Source organism: Tachysurus vachellii, chromosome 2 (assembly GCF_030014155.1).
Source record: "Tachysurus vachellii isolate PV-2020 chromosome 2, HZAU_Pvac_v1, whole genome shotgun sequence".
NCBI lineage: Eukaryota > Metazoa > Chordata > Actinopteri > Siluriformes > Bagridae > Tachysurus > Tachysurus vachellii.
The window spans coordinates 30729054-30746690 of record NC_083461.1 but is presented as its reverse complement, the minus strand read 5'-3'; the positions used below and the strand labels follow the sequence as shown (position 1 = coordinate 30746690).

General features: G+C 37.3%; 1 protein-coding gene across 6 annotated transcripts in view; it reads left to right on the top strand.

The window, feature by feature from the left end:
• Positions 1-17637, top strand: part of nrxn2b (neurexin 2b) — a 539034-nt gene that overhangs the window by 275216 nt on the left and 246181 nt on the right. For 5 of the 6 annotated variants that reach the window (XM_060864253.1, XM_060864252.1, XM_060864254.1 and 2 more), the window contains 5 exons: positions 3379-3540; positions 6818-7256; positions 8338-8721; positions 11771-11974; positions 17019-17045. In XM_060864253.1, coding sequence (XP_060720236.1) covers positions 3379-3540; positions 6818-7256; positions 8338-8721; positions 11771-11974; positions 17019-17045 — 1216 coding nt within the window. The remainder of the gene's footprint in view (positions 1-3378; positions 3541-6817; positions 7257-8337; positions 8722-11770; positions 11975-17018; positions 17046-17637) is intronic. The other variant, XM_060864255.1, reaches the window with a different exon arrangement.

The window sequence follows — 17637 nt, the reverse complement described above, 5'->3', positions numbered from 1 at the left end:
AGCACGGTTGTTCCTGATGTGCATAATTCTGCATGAATATAAAGAGGACAACAAATCAAATGACGGCAAAAATCTTGCTGATATAAGGAATGGATTCTTGCTTCTCATGAGTTGCTACATTTCCCATTGTTTTATGTACTATAAATTAATAAAAATTAGTACCAACAATGCAAAATTATTCTGTTCATCAGCCTCGAGATGATTCATAAATCATCAGTTCATAATCAATTGTAAATAGCCTTTTTTTTAAGTATGTCTTTTGCCCCGCCCACTCAGCCTTTTATGTACTGTACCACCCACTAAAATATTGCAGTACTCATCAATACAATTAAGTAACTATGTATGTTAACGGCATAATATTGTATTATGCATGAACGTTTGGAATTGTACCATGAACTTAACCATGTAGCTGTATTATGGGATTGACTTAGAACTGGGATTGAAGGTTAAAGCAACGTTTGGTGATTTGTTTTTACAAATCCGATCATGGATTTCTGATTCCTCAAACGATGATTACGCGATTTTCACACGGTTCTGCAACGAGGAAAAGAAATGCGGAATTTGTTGTTTGAGTTTGGAAGCGAACACTAACCTCCCTGTTCCCCCTTTTTCAGCTGGATCTCTCGCACAGGTGGCTGGCAGCTGGCTGACGTGCCCCTTGTTAACGATTCACATGTTCTAACGATGGAGGCCAGGCCACAAACAAGCTGTGCCAACATCATCAAAATGTCACCAGCATTGTGGTGGCTCTCTCCGAGCACAGGCGTAATTGCCAAACAGTGTTTATCTCCTGGACCGTAAAAGCTCTTGCCCCAACCAGACAAAAGAGCAGAATGTAGAATCAGAAAGTCATTACTATTTCTTTAGAACTGAAAGAACACACGGAGCACACTGTGTACATTGTGATATTTCTGCGCATTCCTGTATATATATATATATATATATATATATATATATATATATATATATATATATATATATATTAGTCTTATGCTTCAGGAACAATTTACATAACGACTATATACAGCTCGACTCATAACAGCGTAAATCCACACAAACCCCTTTGGCTCAGCTCTAGTTCCCAGTAGACTTTCATAGCTCATAGCAGACATAAAAATGTGTTGCCCTGTACAGAAGACAAAACCCAAATTGTGTGAATTAAAAAGATAAGAAAAGAAACACTGGGAAAAATAACACACAAAAGCGCAACAGGGGTTTCTCTAAAGTGCAGCTGTTGAAGACCCATTCAAATGCTCTCTCAAAAAAAACCAAAAAAAAAACCAGAAGATATTCTAGCAAAACCTGTTATTGTGCGTGTGTGTGTGTGTGTGTGGGTGTGTATGGAGTGATGTGTTTCTGTCTCTGCTTTCAAGTGGATTATTGTTTTCATATTTTGCCCATCAATAAAAGGGCAGGCAGAAAGGTAAGTATAGTCCAAACATTTCCCAAAGCTTGTTTTTCTTCTGGTGATATAAATCTCAGTAGAAATGTGGAACTCAAGCTGCAGATAGTCGTAGTTTGCCTGACTGACAGTTACCGCAAGCTAATATTTTTTTTCTTTCAAGTTTCATTGGAAGGTGTATAAGCAAGTTTATCTGCAAAGAACAAACATGTAATTAGCATCAACACAAGGACGTGTTTGCCAAGGATTCGGCTTAGAAGTATGATTGAAAAGAAAAGAAAAAGCCTTCCCAATGAAGGAGTGAAAAATACACAAAATGCAAATACATTGGCGCATTTCAGCTGCTACTAGCCAAGCAGCCACGTTTGATCCAACTGTGCTGATTTCTTCGCAGCAGATGCCATATTAAACCCTGGAGCACACGACATTTCCTCCGGCCAGCGCTATTAGGGTAATTAAACACAAAATGCTATCTGGCTGCAAATCCTGCACAAACCAGGCCTTTGGCACTTGCGTGGGAGACGCATCAGCAGCAAAAGAAACCAATTAACAAAAACACAGAAATCCTTCCATTGACCAGCATTCTATCCATTATTAAGTCAAGGTCACAAATTCAATTAAATAAAGCTGCTCTGATACAAATGGGGACACAAACAGCGCTTCTACGTTCAGCCGAACTGTCCTGAAGACTGATTTTCGTTGAAGTTGGAAGATATACATCAGATATACACTTCCTACGAATGTCATATTAATAATGAACTATAGATACAATCAAATCAGGCTATAAAGCACTCATGAGGCATTATACTAATTTATAAGGTGTTATAATCACATAATTTAGATAGTATTTTTATTTACCATTCATGAATAATGGAAAACATTGAAATTTCTGCATCTTTACAACATACTATAAACTTTTACACCCTTACAACATTCTATAAAAGTTTATAACTTCGCAATGTACTGCAAAGTTTTACAACATTTCAACAATGTCACTTTACAACTTACAACATACTGTAGAACCAAATATCACAATTAATATCATGCTACAAAACTTAGCGCTATAGCTTTACTATAGCTTTAAACTTTATACCTTTACAACAAACTGAAAAATTTACATTGGTAAACCTTTGTTAAATTTTACAACATCCAACATATAGTGTAATTTTACAACACACTACATAACATACTACAAAACATAACATAACTCAGCACATTACAACTTTACAAAAACTACAGCAAAAATTTACAACTAACAAAATACTAAAAAATGTTAAAAATAGATGGAATTGCGGTGTCTGATCTGGTCCGATACCTCGATAATACTTAGTACGAAGATTGTATATAATATGATCTATGCATTCCTAACATGTTATAATACATTCATAAAAAGTGTAGTAAAAAAAAAAAAAATCTGGTAATCTCTCTGGTATTATTTGTTTGTTAAGTTAAAAAAAAAATCAAGACTGATATCGTGATGCTTTATTAAAAACTGCTTGGTTTCTTTGTTATTGGTGTATTAATGTGTTATGAACACTGTGTATATCATGCTAACAATGCATAAGGCATAATGCTAAAAAACAAAACTTCATAAATATTTCTGCAGTTGTCACAAGAGGCTTGTTTACGTGTTATGCAGCTCTACAAACAATACGATTTATACAAAGTAACTAAGTAAAGTTACAGAAATAGAAAGTAAAGTTACAGAAAACAGAATTTATTTGTGTAGATGATTAGTCAGGATTAGGAGAGCGGGTCATTGCAGCTGTACTCTATAGAAACTTCCACTGCCTCGAGCTTCAGCAAATCCAACATTACGGATATAATACAGGCTAGACGACTACTCAAGTTCTTACCGCTGTTTAATTCAGCTTTTTCCTTTCCTCCATCTCTTCTTTTTTCCTCTTTCCCTGGGAATCTTTCTCTCTCTCTCTCTCTCTCTCTCTCTCTCTCTCTCTCTCTTTCTAATGGGCCAGGTGACCATATCAGTGGATGGCATTTTAACCACCACTGGTTACACACAGGAGGACTATACCATGTTGGGCTCAGATGATTTCTTCTACATCGGTGGGAGTCCGAACACGGCTGACCTTCCAGGATCACCAGTTAGCAACAACTTCATGGGCTGCCTTAAAGATGTAAGTTTTTTGGTGGTAACTTTTGAACTGTGGATTTTTTTTCTTCAAATATAAACGGATTACTTGATCGATTGCTTGTTGGACCAATTGTATGGTTCATGTGGTTTGACGTTTCTCCATTGATTCCTTGTTGGTCCTAACGTATTGCTCATGTGGTTTGACTTGGTCTGACTTTCTCAATCGATCCCTTGTTGTACCAATCGTATGGCTCGTTTGGCCCAGTGGTTCTCCATTGATTCCTTGTTGGACCAAACTTGTTGCTCATGTGGTTTGACTTTCTCAATTGATTACTTGCTTGGTTTGATGTGCTTGATGCCAACAGATTATACAACTTATCATATACAACCTAAGAGTAAACGTCTATAAAGGAAAACGTAAACTTAAATACATTTTCAATGAAATTTCTATATTTAAATCAAAGAGCAGGTGGTAGAGTAAACTGGAACTTACAGAAAAAAACAGAAAAAAAACATTGTTTTTTTTTTTTCTTTTAATTGGCTCTTTGCTTATGTATAATTATACACACCATTGTCTTCCTTAAGGTATGCTCATGGGGCATTAGGTTCTGCCTGCACTTCCCCTCCTTATTTTCAATCATTCAGATTGTGTGCATGTAGTTTGTGTTTTTAATATAAACCCAATTCCAGTTTAGAGGCTAAGCTAGATTCAGCATCTTGACACGCAAATTAGAAATTGATTTCTTCGATTGGCTCCTGTGCTGCGTACTTGTATGTGTCGTCTTGCCTGTACCCACAAAATAATGCTCTCCCTGCCAAAAAGAACTGGGTTTACAGAAGTACACTGCATTTAATTAATCAGAAATGTAGCGTCAAAGCAGCCAGCTTGGGTTCACATATTTCACATCGTTTATTAATAACTCTGGTGGTTCGAGCAACACAAGAATGGAGCCAACTTCTGTAGCACAAGACGCCATGTATTCTGTGTCTAGATTGATTTTTGGATAGTTTTCATTTCTTTTGATTGATGGTTTGAAAACTGGAGATTGATTAAGTTCCTGGTTACCAGCCGATGGATACAAGATGGAAGAGGTGTTAGTTTAATCACTTACTGAGGATTGGACATTAGACCACTAGAGCACACTGTAATTTCCTTTGCTCATGTAGAACAGTTGTCTTCAAAAGAGTTTTGCAGGTCTCTAAAGCGCAAACTTTGGAAATCCTACTGTAATACTGCAGACTCCACTTCTGAATTGAGACCAACTACAATCTTCTAACCAGTCAGCTCGACCATAATGTTTTAGGTACCTCAGCCAGACCAGAAAGACCAGGTACATCTACCAGACCAGAACATGTCATAAACCGACCTAATGTCAACAAAAATGTCATTTGCCTTGCTATTATATCAGCTTGATTTCAAAATGAAACACAACAGCTATCTACATCTAGTCAAATTAAACTTATTTTTAATAGCTTTATGTCAGCTGTTATGAAGGGCTAATGTTGATGCTTTACCTGTATCACAACCCGTATTTGATTAGTGCTCCAATTATCCACGTCAGTATTCAGACTTCAGGGACTTCAGTATTTTTTTTGTTGCAGGTAGAAGGTGCCAGCACTATTAGCATGATGTGTGAATTTCAGCTCCAACAGTTCCTTAAACTCAGCTACATCAGTCCTGCTAATGCTAATTCAGCAAATTTATTAAGTTAATATTTTTATTGCACCTTTCCACAAAAGCGATTTGGTTCTGTTTCCCAAAATACAAGCCAGAAATAGAGCTGAACCTAATTTAAGCCTTGATTAAAACCACCACATATTGGATCATGCAGATAAATAAGTAATATCTCACAGCTCTGAAAAGGCAAGTGTTCTAAAACGATGAGCTTTATTTGTATTTTTCTTGGCGAGAACATATTATATGTTCATAGGTGTCATGCCAATCTATAAACACTACTATTAATGTGAGTGTTCTAGAAAATACATCAGCGTCCATTGAAGCTGAACTCTAAAGAAATCTCTTTCCTCTGACTGTGCAAAAAACAATTTTGACAACACTGAACCCGTTCCTAATACTTTGTCCAGCTGGACCAGGTGTATAGATTAGCATTGTTTTGTTTGTCTGTTACTGTGTGCTAATGCAACCGATTTGGCTGATTATGAACCTTCATTATATGATTGAGGCTAATTCTGTTAAGGTAGCACTTTAGCCTGGAAGACCGGCTGGAGTGCGATCAAAGCAACTAAACAAGTCAAACAGCACTGACAGAGCCAATTCAAACTTTTGCAAAAGTTTGATGAAGTCTGTATACTGTCATGCATGGATGGCTTCTGTCTTTGCTTCTTATCATCTTGAAAGACTTGCTTATGCAAACAAGAATTCCCACTGAAGCAAGCCGTTGTCTCTCCAATATAAATGGTCCCCTTCAAGCGTTGAATTATAATTAGGTATTATTTACAGTTAAGGCCTATGAGGATCATTAAGAGTTTTTATGACAGCAATAACTTTGTGTATGACTTTGGAACAAAAAAGGGAAAATCTCATTATGTGTATGGTCATGAAATTTCTATACTTTTTTTTTTTTAAAGAAAAAATGGAATAATAATCAACAATAAAGTCGAGTCACTGATCCATGCTGCGCCGCCCATATCATATAATTACGTTTAAGGCTATCTATCTGTGGCAGTCATAAATCAGTGGCGCAATGTGATTCAGTGATTTGTTTGTGATTCATAAGGCATCCACTATTTTATCCAAATTGGATTACAATTGAAAGAGAATCCGACCCAAATATAGAGCTGAGCTCTTGAGGGTGTTGATGCAAATCCCTGCTCTCAGTGTGCGCTATGACACGATAGCACTTTGCTGTTGTGTTTGCGTCATGTGATGATGTGCATTATTGTTGAAATATTACCGTGCACACTTCATGTCTTGTCTCCATCCATGTCTTATCATTGTCCTTGTTCATGATTTAGTTTGGACTTTAAGATAATGAACACGGATCACTGTAATAAATCATCCTCTCGTATCCTGCCTTAGCTTGCTGAACATTACTCCTGCCTTAGCTCGCTGGACCGTGATCATTAATCCATAGAATTAGGTTTACATCTCAAGACTTTCAAAAAAGTGTACCGCACTGCTGATACAGTTTTCCTGGTTAAACATGTGTACAGCTCTTTTGAGTCCTTAAATGATCATACCCAAGACTTAAATACATGTCAAGTGTCTGTTATGCACTTACTGACAATATTACTGAGGTAAATACCATTCAAGTTATCTTCTTTACTGTAGCTGAAATTGTGTTTACCGCCGCCTACAGGTCGTCTACAAGAACAACGACTTTAAACTGGAGCTGTCTCGGCTGGCCATCGAGCGTGACCCAAAGATCAGTCTCCACGGAGACTTGGTGTTCCGCTGTGAGGACGTAGCAGCGCTCGACCCTGTGACTTTTGAGACTCCTGAGTCTTATATCGCGCTCCCTCGCTGGGACACCAAAAAGACCAGTTCTATCTCCTTTGACTTCCGGACGACGGAACCCAGCGGCCTGCTTCTCCTCAGCCACGGCAAGCCACAGGGCAACAAAGAGCAGCGTCATGGACGTGAACTGAAAACCGACTACTTCGCCATGGAGCTGTTGGAAGGTTACTTGTACCTGCTCATGGACATGGGCTCCGGGAGCATCAAGCTCAAAGCCAGCAATAAGAAGGTCAATGACGGGGAGTGGTGTCATGTTGACTTTCAAAGGGAGGGGAGGAAAGGTGAGGAGACAGGAGAACTAGAGGAATGGTGGGCTTTGTGTTTTATTGCTGTTTTTAACATGGTATTGTATGATATCAGTAATCAGTCTCAAATACACCACACACACACACACACACACCTCTATAGACCTGCCTGTTGGCTCTAAATTACTTTTTAATTGACAATTAAAAGAGCATCATGACTCTCATTGATACATCCAGACAGGTGCAGAGATTTTTTCAGAGAGGCACTCGTGTTCCTCTAACCACACACACACACACACACACACACACACACACACACACACACACACACACACACACACTTTTACTCTTACACTTGTAATGTAATTAGCACATTTTCACATTTTATGTTGGACTATTTCTCAAGTCCTTGACAAAGCTTAAATAAAAAATTAAAAAGTCACAAATTGAACGTGCCATTGTTAATATGCTTTATTAATTATTACTTATTATGCACAGACTGGAAAGATGGTGTGTCAGGTTAAAAAATGTCACATGGGATTCACACTGAACGCTTAAAGAAGTGAACAAAGGAGGGAACAGATTCATTATACCAAGTTTATTTTAATGTCCTCTTTCCAATACATTAATGTTTGTATAGTAGCATCTTACACAAGGACTTTGAAGCTTATGGATATGGTGGAGTTTATTCAGCTTTTTTTTAAGTGTCAGTTTGTTACAACAGCCAGTAGGTTTTTCTCCATGGGGAGATCGTAGGTTTTGTGTGTTCTTGGCAACCTGACATTTTATTTTTAGTTTATCTTTATGACTTTATTAATAGCAGCTACTATTAATTTAAATGTGAGGACAGGAAATGTTTTGAGAGTGTTCCACGTTAAAAATCACAGCTATAACGTACCACAGCTATAACATACTTTTTAACTAAAGCTAAATAATTACGGAAACGTCAACCAAATCCAAAGTTTTTTTTTTACAAATCCTTTACACTTTTAGATTCCGAATGATTAAGTGATCATTAAAGAGCGATTCAAACTATGGCAAATGTCCCGATTGTGATGTCTGATGTTACTTGGGATAATTTTGAGATTTCTCTTCTTTCTACAATTATCATTTCCAGGTTCCATTTCGGTGAACAGCCGCACCATGCCCTTCAACTCCAACGAAGGCAGTGAGATTCTTGACCTGGACAGTGATATGTACCTTGGCGGACTTCCGGAGTCTCGCCAGGACCTCATTCTTCCTCCGGAAGTGTGGACAGCATTGCTGAACTACGGTTATGTGGGCTGCGTGCGCGACCTCTTCATTGACGGAAAGAGTCGCGATGTCCGCCGCTTGGCAGAGATCCAGAGCGCTCCGGGGGTCAGCAGCTTCTGTACCCGGGAGCTCCAGAAGAGGTGCAGCAGCACGCCTTGTGGAAACGGAGGACTCTGCAAGGAGGGCTGGAACCGATATATCTGCGACTGCACAGGCACCGGATACTTGGGCAGCAACTGCGAGATAGGTGTGAGGTTCTTTTCTATTTGATTATATTTTCACTTACTGAATCAAGTAATAAAGCATGAAGCACAAATCGGCTTCATTCATCAGAATAAAAAATCCTAATCATCTTTACAAGAATTAGCTCTAAGATTAATAATAGATAACTTGCCTGATATTTATATTTACTTGCAGAATGAGCCTATAACTTTGATGGATTCTTGACTGGAGATGCAGAATTTATTCTAGGAAATGGACTGTACTACTGTTCAGAGAAACAGATGGCAGGAGTTCATATAGTTGATAGATTATTGCGGGTGGAAGATTTTTCTTTACCGACGTCAGCCGCAGAAGCTAGCTCTGCAGCAAAACTTCCTCGACAAATAATAATTACTTTGATCGATCGCTAGAGGGATTGCGAATGCTAATAACGATTAATAACGATTCAAAACATTAGGATAGGGAACTTCACTGTGCAGGTGATTTCGGTGTAGTAACGCTGCCGTCCAGTGTAGATCTGTTGTTTGTGCAGATAGTTAACAAGTGCAGTGTATAACATCATGCAGATAAACATCTAAAGCTTCAATTAAATGTCTCTGGGACTAATTGTGGACAATATTTCAGAAAAATTATTTTTTTCCTACAACGGTGCAACAGAATAAAACCATCTAGTGAATGACAAGAATGTGACGCGTAACAATGACGAGCGAAGACAGATACACAAGGGCAGGTATAAATAAGGCAACACTTTAGGCATAACAAGCAACCGGTGGGAAAAGACACGTGATCTCAAAATCAGAATCTCTGCCAGCACCCCCTCTAGTGGCCTGAGAGAGAATTATCCCAGAATTCCTGACAGTATTTTTTAAAAGTACCAATTATTATTAATAAAAGCAAATTTTATCAGAAATTTTGAGCTTATATTTATATTTCATATATTTACAAACAGGGGGCACGGTGGCTTAGTGGTTAGCACGTTTGCCTCACACCTCCAGGGTCGGGGTTCGATTCCCGCCTCCACCTTGTGTGTGTGGAGTTTGCATGTTCACCCCGTGCCTCGGGGGTTTCCTCCGGGTACTCCGGTTTCCTCCCCCGGTCCAAAGACATGCATGGTAGGTTGATTGGCATCTCTGGAAAATTGTCCGTAGTGTGTGATTGCGTGAGTGAATGAGAGTGTGTGTGCGCCCTGCGATGGGTTGGCACTCCGTCCAGGGTGTATCCTGCCTTGATGCCCGATGACGCCTGAGATAGGCACAGGCTCCCCGTGACCCGAGGTAGTTCGGATAAGCGGTAGAAGATGAATGAATGAATGAATGAATGAATATATTTACAAACATTACAGTTTATATTCCATGGACATAATATTTCAAAGGCAGCCTGGGAAAACTATCCGGTGTAGGTTAAAACCCATGGCACGATCACTCTCAGGTTTTTCATTACCGATTACTAATCAGTTATAGATTTTTTCAAAGTTGGAGTTTGCTGTTTCTAATATTTTGGCAACCTGATGTTTTCACCTCCTCATTTCTAATTGCTCAAGGTTATTTTGAACGAATCACCATGTAAACCAGCTTCTTGAATTGAAAGGATTAATAATAATTAAAAAAATGAAGTAAATTATTAGAATGTTCATAAAGATAGAATGCTTGTTAAACGCGCTTTGTTTTTGTTCATTCTAGGCTAAAAACACAACCGACCACATTCTGATTGATTAATCGGAGAAAATAAACTTTACAGAAAATGTTCTGTGAGATAAACCAGCTACATTTTTCACATAGTTAAATGCAAGCTTTCTCTGATTCAATTTTGGAAAAAAAGTTTTATTTTTATAGCGTTACAACGACTAAATGTGCCAGCGACCACAGAAGCGACATCAAGATACTCTCAGCCATATTTATATATTCACGAGCACATTCAAGGCTCTGGAAAATTATCTGTCTTTTCTAAAGGTGCACAAGAGCAGAACATGCATTGCCAGAATCCTTCTTGTGCAGATTGTTACCAAGCTAAAGCCGAACCCATAACTATTCCTCTCTCATTCATCACTGTGCCCTAACCACTAGTTTCAGACACTAGTAGACAGCCTGGTATAGAGAAGGCAGTGAAGAAATATAGGTTTGCCAATGTTTAGGAGTGTAATTAAGGCTCAAATATTTACAAGAGTCATGGCAAGAGTTTTTGAGATTTAAGCGAACAGATAAAGCAGTGGCATTTGAAACCGCAGGTGTTTCTAAATGAGGAGTATCCTTTGCGTTCTCGCAGGCGGTTCATTAATCTACAATGTCAGAAGAAGGATTTTGAGTGGCCACAGCAGGGAGAAAAGGCGCTCCTACATCGCCTGAATACCCTTTCGGGGGTTTCTCGATATCATGATTGATGTTGTAGTGTTAGGTTTCATCTCACCACCAAATGTGGTCCACCAAATTAACATAATAAAAGCAATATGAAACCACTTGATCCTTAATATTTACATATCGTATTTGGTGCGTGGTTCAATGCCAGCGGGTGTTTTGTTCAGAGAGGCAAAAATACAAAATATACAGCCGTAGCCATGAGAACTGTTAATAGTCACACATTGGAGAAATCACTTCAGCTGATATGGTGAGTTCTCCAACACTTTCGCTGAAAAAGTCCTGAAAGAGGTAGCAGAGCGATGAGGCATTCCATGACCATCTGCGTAACTGTTAAAGGCAGCAGCCAGTGCAGGACAGACCGAATACGGAGGGTGACAGCAGTCGGAGGCATGGAGCTGTAGCACATCTGGTCTTACTGGTTTTGCTGGCCAAATTGACTCTTATCTCAGGAAGTATTGCTTCTTATACCCTCATGGTTACATCATCCTACATGGCAACTCTTCTGTGTGTGCCTATTTATATATATTTTAACTTGAAAGCAACAGATCTATGGTACACCATTAAGCAGGCCATTAAGTGGTTCTCTTCTTCCATCTAGTGTTGTTGCTGGATACTGCCTCAAGATGGGAATAAACAAAAAAAAAAAATAGTTTGTTAAATCTGTAAGTTTTGTGTTGTTAGCCACACATGCTACAGTAAGATTTCCTGTCCACCCCACAGAAGCCACAGTGTTGAGCTACGACGGCAGCATGTATCTGAAGATCATCATGCCGAGCACCTTGCACACCGAGGCAGAGGACCTGACCCTCCGTTTTATGTCCCAGAGAGCCTATGGCCTTCTGGTGGCCACAACCTCCAAAGAGTCTGCAGACACGCTCCGCCTGGAGCTGGATGGCGGACGGGTCAAGCTCACTGTCAATCTGGGTAAACTTAACCGTCATTATCACTATCATCCTCCTGATCATGGCCCCTCACTTCTACTCCCGGTGAAGTTTCTCTGGGTGTGTCACATGGCCCTGTCTTCATCCTCCACCCTCCTCAGGCCTTGAGCTTCTTTCCAAAATCAGTGCTGCCTCACTGGGAATGTGTGCTTACTCTCTGCCATGTAATGTGCTAGTTTTACCAGCAGGTGGAGACCTAGACCAATTGAATTCACTGTTTAAAAAACTAACAAATATATATTTATTTTATCTAAAATTGTACTACTTGTACAATTTCTTCTTCTTCTTCTTCTTCTTCTTCTTCTTCTTCTTCTTCTTCTTCAAATTATTATTATTATTATTATTATTATTATTATTATTATTATTATTATTATTGTCATTATTATTACTACTACTACTACTACTACTACTACTACTACTACTACTTATAAATAATAATAATAATAATAATAATAATAATAATAATAATAATAATAATAATAATAATAATAATAATTATCATCATCATCATAACAACAATGCATTTATTTGTATTGTTTTACAATACTGAATATCTGGCTGTAGCAAGCTATTTCATTCATGAAAATAACTCAAGTTTTTACTTGTTTTATTTATCCATGCTTTATTATTAAATAAAGCATGGATAATAATTATTAAATAATAATAATAATAATAATAATAATAATAACAATAATAATTGTTATTATTATTGTTGTTATTATTATTATTACAATTATTATTATTATTTATTGTTAATAATTAGTAATGCATTTGTTTTTTGTTTGTTTGTTTGTATGTTTATTTGTTTTATTATTTTATTATCATTATTTTTTTTTTATCCCCAGCAAAGTGTGTGCAGTGAAAGTTCTATGATAACTTTCTAAAGTTTTGTTTGGTTATTTATGTTTTTATATTCTTTTTGTTGTTTTTCATGTCAGTCTCATAAGGATACATTGAATATTATACACTATATAAACTATATAGATTTTTCTGTGCCTTTAGCTGTTACCTCTGTGTAGTGACCACATACCGTTTGCACCACACAGTAGAATATTTTACCACAAAATCGACCCCACTTCACTTTACACATGGAGTCTCACAACGATGGCATCCTGAAATGGTGATCCCACAAAACCAGTTGTCCTGATGCCTGCCAGTTGTTATAACACACTTATAATACTTTATTTCAGTCTGTGTCACTTGACTTAGGTGGTACAGTATATCAACTCGACATCAAAGGCAGCTATGATACAGTTTACCAGGGACAGATCACATAAACCTGGTGATATGTATACACAAAAGGCTAATATCGAGTTGTCATAACACTTGAAACTTTTAAGAGTCGAGTGACATAGAATGATCATTGCATACAGTATGTTTTGTGTTGTAACACTTCCTGGGTTGATGTCATGACAGCTGACTACGTAGCTTACTGTACTTTTAATGGAAGTCAGCTTGCAATATTTTAGAACATAACCATGTCAGTCTGTGTCTTTTAAATCATGTGGCACCTATGTCACCTTATTCACCTCATATGTAGACATTATATAATACCATGTTTTATGATGGTAATTTTTGTGAGTTGGAAAAGATTGGTGACTGGAAGCCACAGAAACAGGACGTTACAAGGCAGAGGTGCGCTCACAGGATCTCTCTATCTTTCTCTCTCTCGCTCACTAGCTCGAGGTTCTGAAGACGGAACTTTTCATCCCTTCAATGGCTTGTATGTCTGCGGCCCTGAAGCGAACAGCCAGAGACCGACTCACTGTCGTTGTTTTGCACGTCCATTGCTTTCCCCTAACCGCTAAGCTGCTGCTAATGCTAAGCCCAAAATGCACATGCTCTAATCACTTCAAAACATTAGCACCTTTACTTTTGCTAATTAGCAAACAATAACTTGAAGCAAAATCCGCCAAATACTGCGATAGGCAAGCGAGGAAGTAAATGGTGACATACTGAGTTTAGCTTAAAACGATTAAATTAGTGAGAGATAATGACTCCAAATCACACAAAAATTTGTTATTCCTTATTCCTGTTTTTGTGTTCATTATTTTTTTCTGCATCTCACCTTTTTTCAGTTATAGAGGTTATGCTTTTAATTTTCCATGAATTCATAGATTTTTTTGCAAACAGTGCATTTATTTTTACATTATTGTTTAATTTGTATAAGTACATTTTTCATTTGTATACCATCTTTTTTCCAAAATAATTTTTTCATATTACAATTTTTTTTTCATTTTATTTATTAATTTTCTATAGATATTTATACGTATCTAAATTGTAGTGCACGTTATTTTCAGTGCATTTTTTAATTATTTATGACTTTATTATTATTATTATTATTATTTATTATTATTATTATTAGCCAGTTAATTTTTTCACATGTAGTGTATGCATGACTTTCATATGTGGTTTTTCCACAATTTTTAAAATTATTTTTATTTTTTTATTTTAAATTATATAACATTTTTCATGTTATTTTTTATTTTCTCTTTATTTTTACAATTGTGTGATTTTTTTTTTCAAACAGTAAGGATTAATAAATAGATTTTTATCATTTAGCACTCACATATGGAAAAACATCCCAGGTTGGCATAAAATGCGAGCTATTTTTCCACAAGAAAGTCCCTCAAATTTTAATTTAGACAATACATTAATTCAGTCATATTTCGTTTCTATCATATACTAAAGCTGAAGTATAAGTGTGAGATATTACAGCACTCTGCTCCTCTCGCTCCTCACAGTGAGCCCGGTCGCTGGCTGTTTGTTATCACTACTCCGTAGCGGTTGACAGTTTCGAGATCTCACATCAGCCCTTATAGCTTGCACATGCAGGCTGCAGCCACCAAACGGAGACAATGACTAACGTTTCCAACCAGAGATAACTCCATAAAGCTGCCATCATTGGTTTTGAGGACGATCTCCAATCTAAAGCTGGCACCATTGGTTTTGAGGACGATCTCCAATCTTTACTTCATAGAACAGTATCCATATTAAAAGTGCAGTTTGTAATATTTAAATAAATAAATAAATAAATAAATATATAAAGTTTAGACCTGCATTTATCATATAATTTCCTGTCTACCTCAGAAGAACTTGAGTCCCACAGTATGGCAGTGAATCAGATGACACATGTTTCTTAGGTTCGATTCAGGTTTGAAAATGTTAAAATGTAACGTGTAAATTAGCTCATGACTCATGGAAATTGAAAAAGTGCAGCATTTAGCTTCTTTAATATGTTTCTGATCAGGTATTTGTAATAAGTTAAGTGGTTCAGCTTTACAGACCTAAAGCAGTGCTGCGTCTCTCACTTTAGATGAAGCAAGGGATAAGATCCATGGACACTACAAGCAGCAGGTAGAGAGAGAGAGAGAGAGAGAGAGAGAGAGAGAGAGAGAGAGAGAGAGAGAGAGAGAGACAGACAGACAGATAGATAGATACAGTAGATAGATAGATAGATAGATAGATAGATAGATAGATAGATAGATAGATAGATAGATAGATAGATAGATAGATAGATAGATAGATAGATAGATAGATAGATAGATAGATAGATACAGTAGATAGATAGATGGGCTTGTTAGGGTGGATAGATAGATAGATAGATAGATAGATAGATAGATAGATAGATAGATAGATAGATAGATAGATAGATAGATAGATAGATAGATAGACAGACAGACAGATAGATGTACGAGTGGATAGATAGCAGGGAGCTAAAGATAGATAGATAGATAGATAGATAGATAGATAGATAGATAGATAGATAGATAGATAGATAGATAGATAGATAGATAGATACAGTAGATAGATAGATGTACGAGTGGATAGATAGCAGGGAGCTAAAGATAGATAGATAGATAGATAGATAGATAGATAGATAGATAGATAGATAGATAGATAGATAGATAGATAGATAGATAGATACAGTAGATAGATAGATGTACGAGTGGATAGATAGCAGGGAGCTAAAGATAGATAGATAGATAGATAGATAGATAGATAGATAGATAGATAGATAGATAGATAGATAGATAGATAGATAGATAGATGTTATTTAGTTATAAATAACTAGTTAGTTATTCCTTTTGATTATTCTTGTTTTCCTTTGTTTGTTTGTTTTAGCAAATGAGACAAGAATCAGTATAATATATTACACATCTTTAGATAATATCACTAGTTGACCAGTAGAGGGCACTGTAATATGCACAGTTCTTATTTATAACTGTGGTATATGAGGTCATGACATAGCAAAGTGAGTCCATGTGGAAAAATGTCACACACATTTAAATCTAAGGGCAGACATACAGAACACATGAGACCAGTCTAGGACACCGTCCAGGCTCTAAACAATATTTCAAACTGCTCCTTTAATGCAGCATATTATATGGATGAAGGACTGGGGAGGAATTTGTTTCGGATGTAGGAGGCTGCATTTATGGCTGACGTGTGCAGATCACCCTTGCCTATAATTCCAGCTGGCGAATCCTGATTGTCCAAAGAGCTCCAGACCACTGAACCATCTGCTTTAATACAAACACACTATGTAATGAGGTGGTAAAATAGGATATGTGACTGAATCTTTTTTACTGAATCAACGATTGGCTCAAATATGAATAAAAAAAAAAGCATGTATTTAGATTTGTTTTAAATGCCAATGTAAGTCACACTGGCCTTATTTCCAATCAGTTTGGTGATGGTGAGCTGTTGGAGCTCTCTCGGGCAAAATGGAGGGAAACAGAAACAATAAATAAATGTTTAGGATAAGGGTGACTCTGACTCGAGGCGTGTCCCCGGGTAGTGGTCCAGCCAAATATCTCGGATGTCTGCAGAATGTACCTTGAAGGATGTAAAATGTTGTTCTTTCTTTTTTCTCTCTCTCTCTCTCTCTCTCTCTCTCTCTCTCTCTCTCTCTCTCTCTCTCTCTCTCTCTCTCTCTCACTCTCGTTCTCTCTTGCTCTTTATCTCTCTTCCTTCTGTTCTTTCTCTTTGATTTGATCTCACCATCTCACTCTCTCTCTCGCCAGATTGTATCAGGATAGACTGTAACCTCAGTAAGTGATTCCAAGTGTTTATCGTAAATATGACACATTTCTGCCTCTCTCTCTCTCTCTCTCTCTCTCTCTCTCTCTCTCTCTCTCTCTCTCTCTCTCTCTCTTTGTGCATTCTCACACATGCATTTGCTTAAATGCTTTGGTAATTATAATCTGATCAAGTCTTTCATGCTGTGTGTTTATATTAACATTCACTCTAAGGTAAGTCACATATGGAGGAGATACCTGTTTGTGTGTGTGTGTGTGTGTGTGTGTGTGTGTGTGTGTGTGTGTGTGTCATATCTGTCATATCTGTCCATATATGGTTTGTGGTTTAAAATTTTCAATATTCTTTGTCATTGAGTTTGGTTCCTTTTTCACTTTTTTTAAAGCTGCAGTTGTCAAAGTTTAAAAAAATTAAATGACATATTTGTACAAATAGCCAAAAATATGTAGAACATGATTTGAAATCTTATTGTTTAAGTTTCACAGGAGGAAACCTGTTTAGAAAACTATGTCATGGTCCGGAAATGCTTGTTTGTGTTTACATGGTCCTCCTGTCAATCATTTTCGAGACATGTCTAATATCCCATCACTTCACCTCCATCTCTGT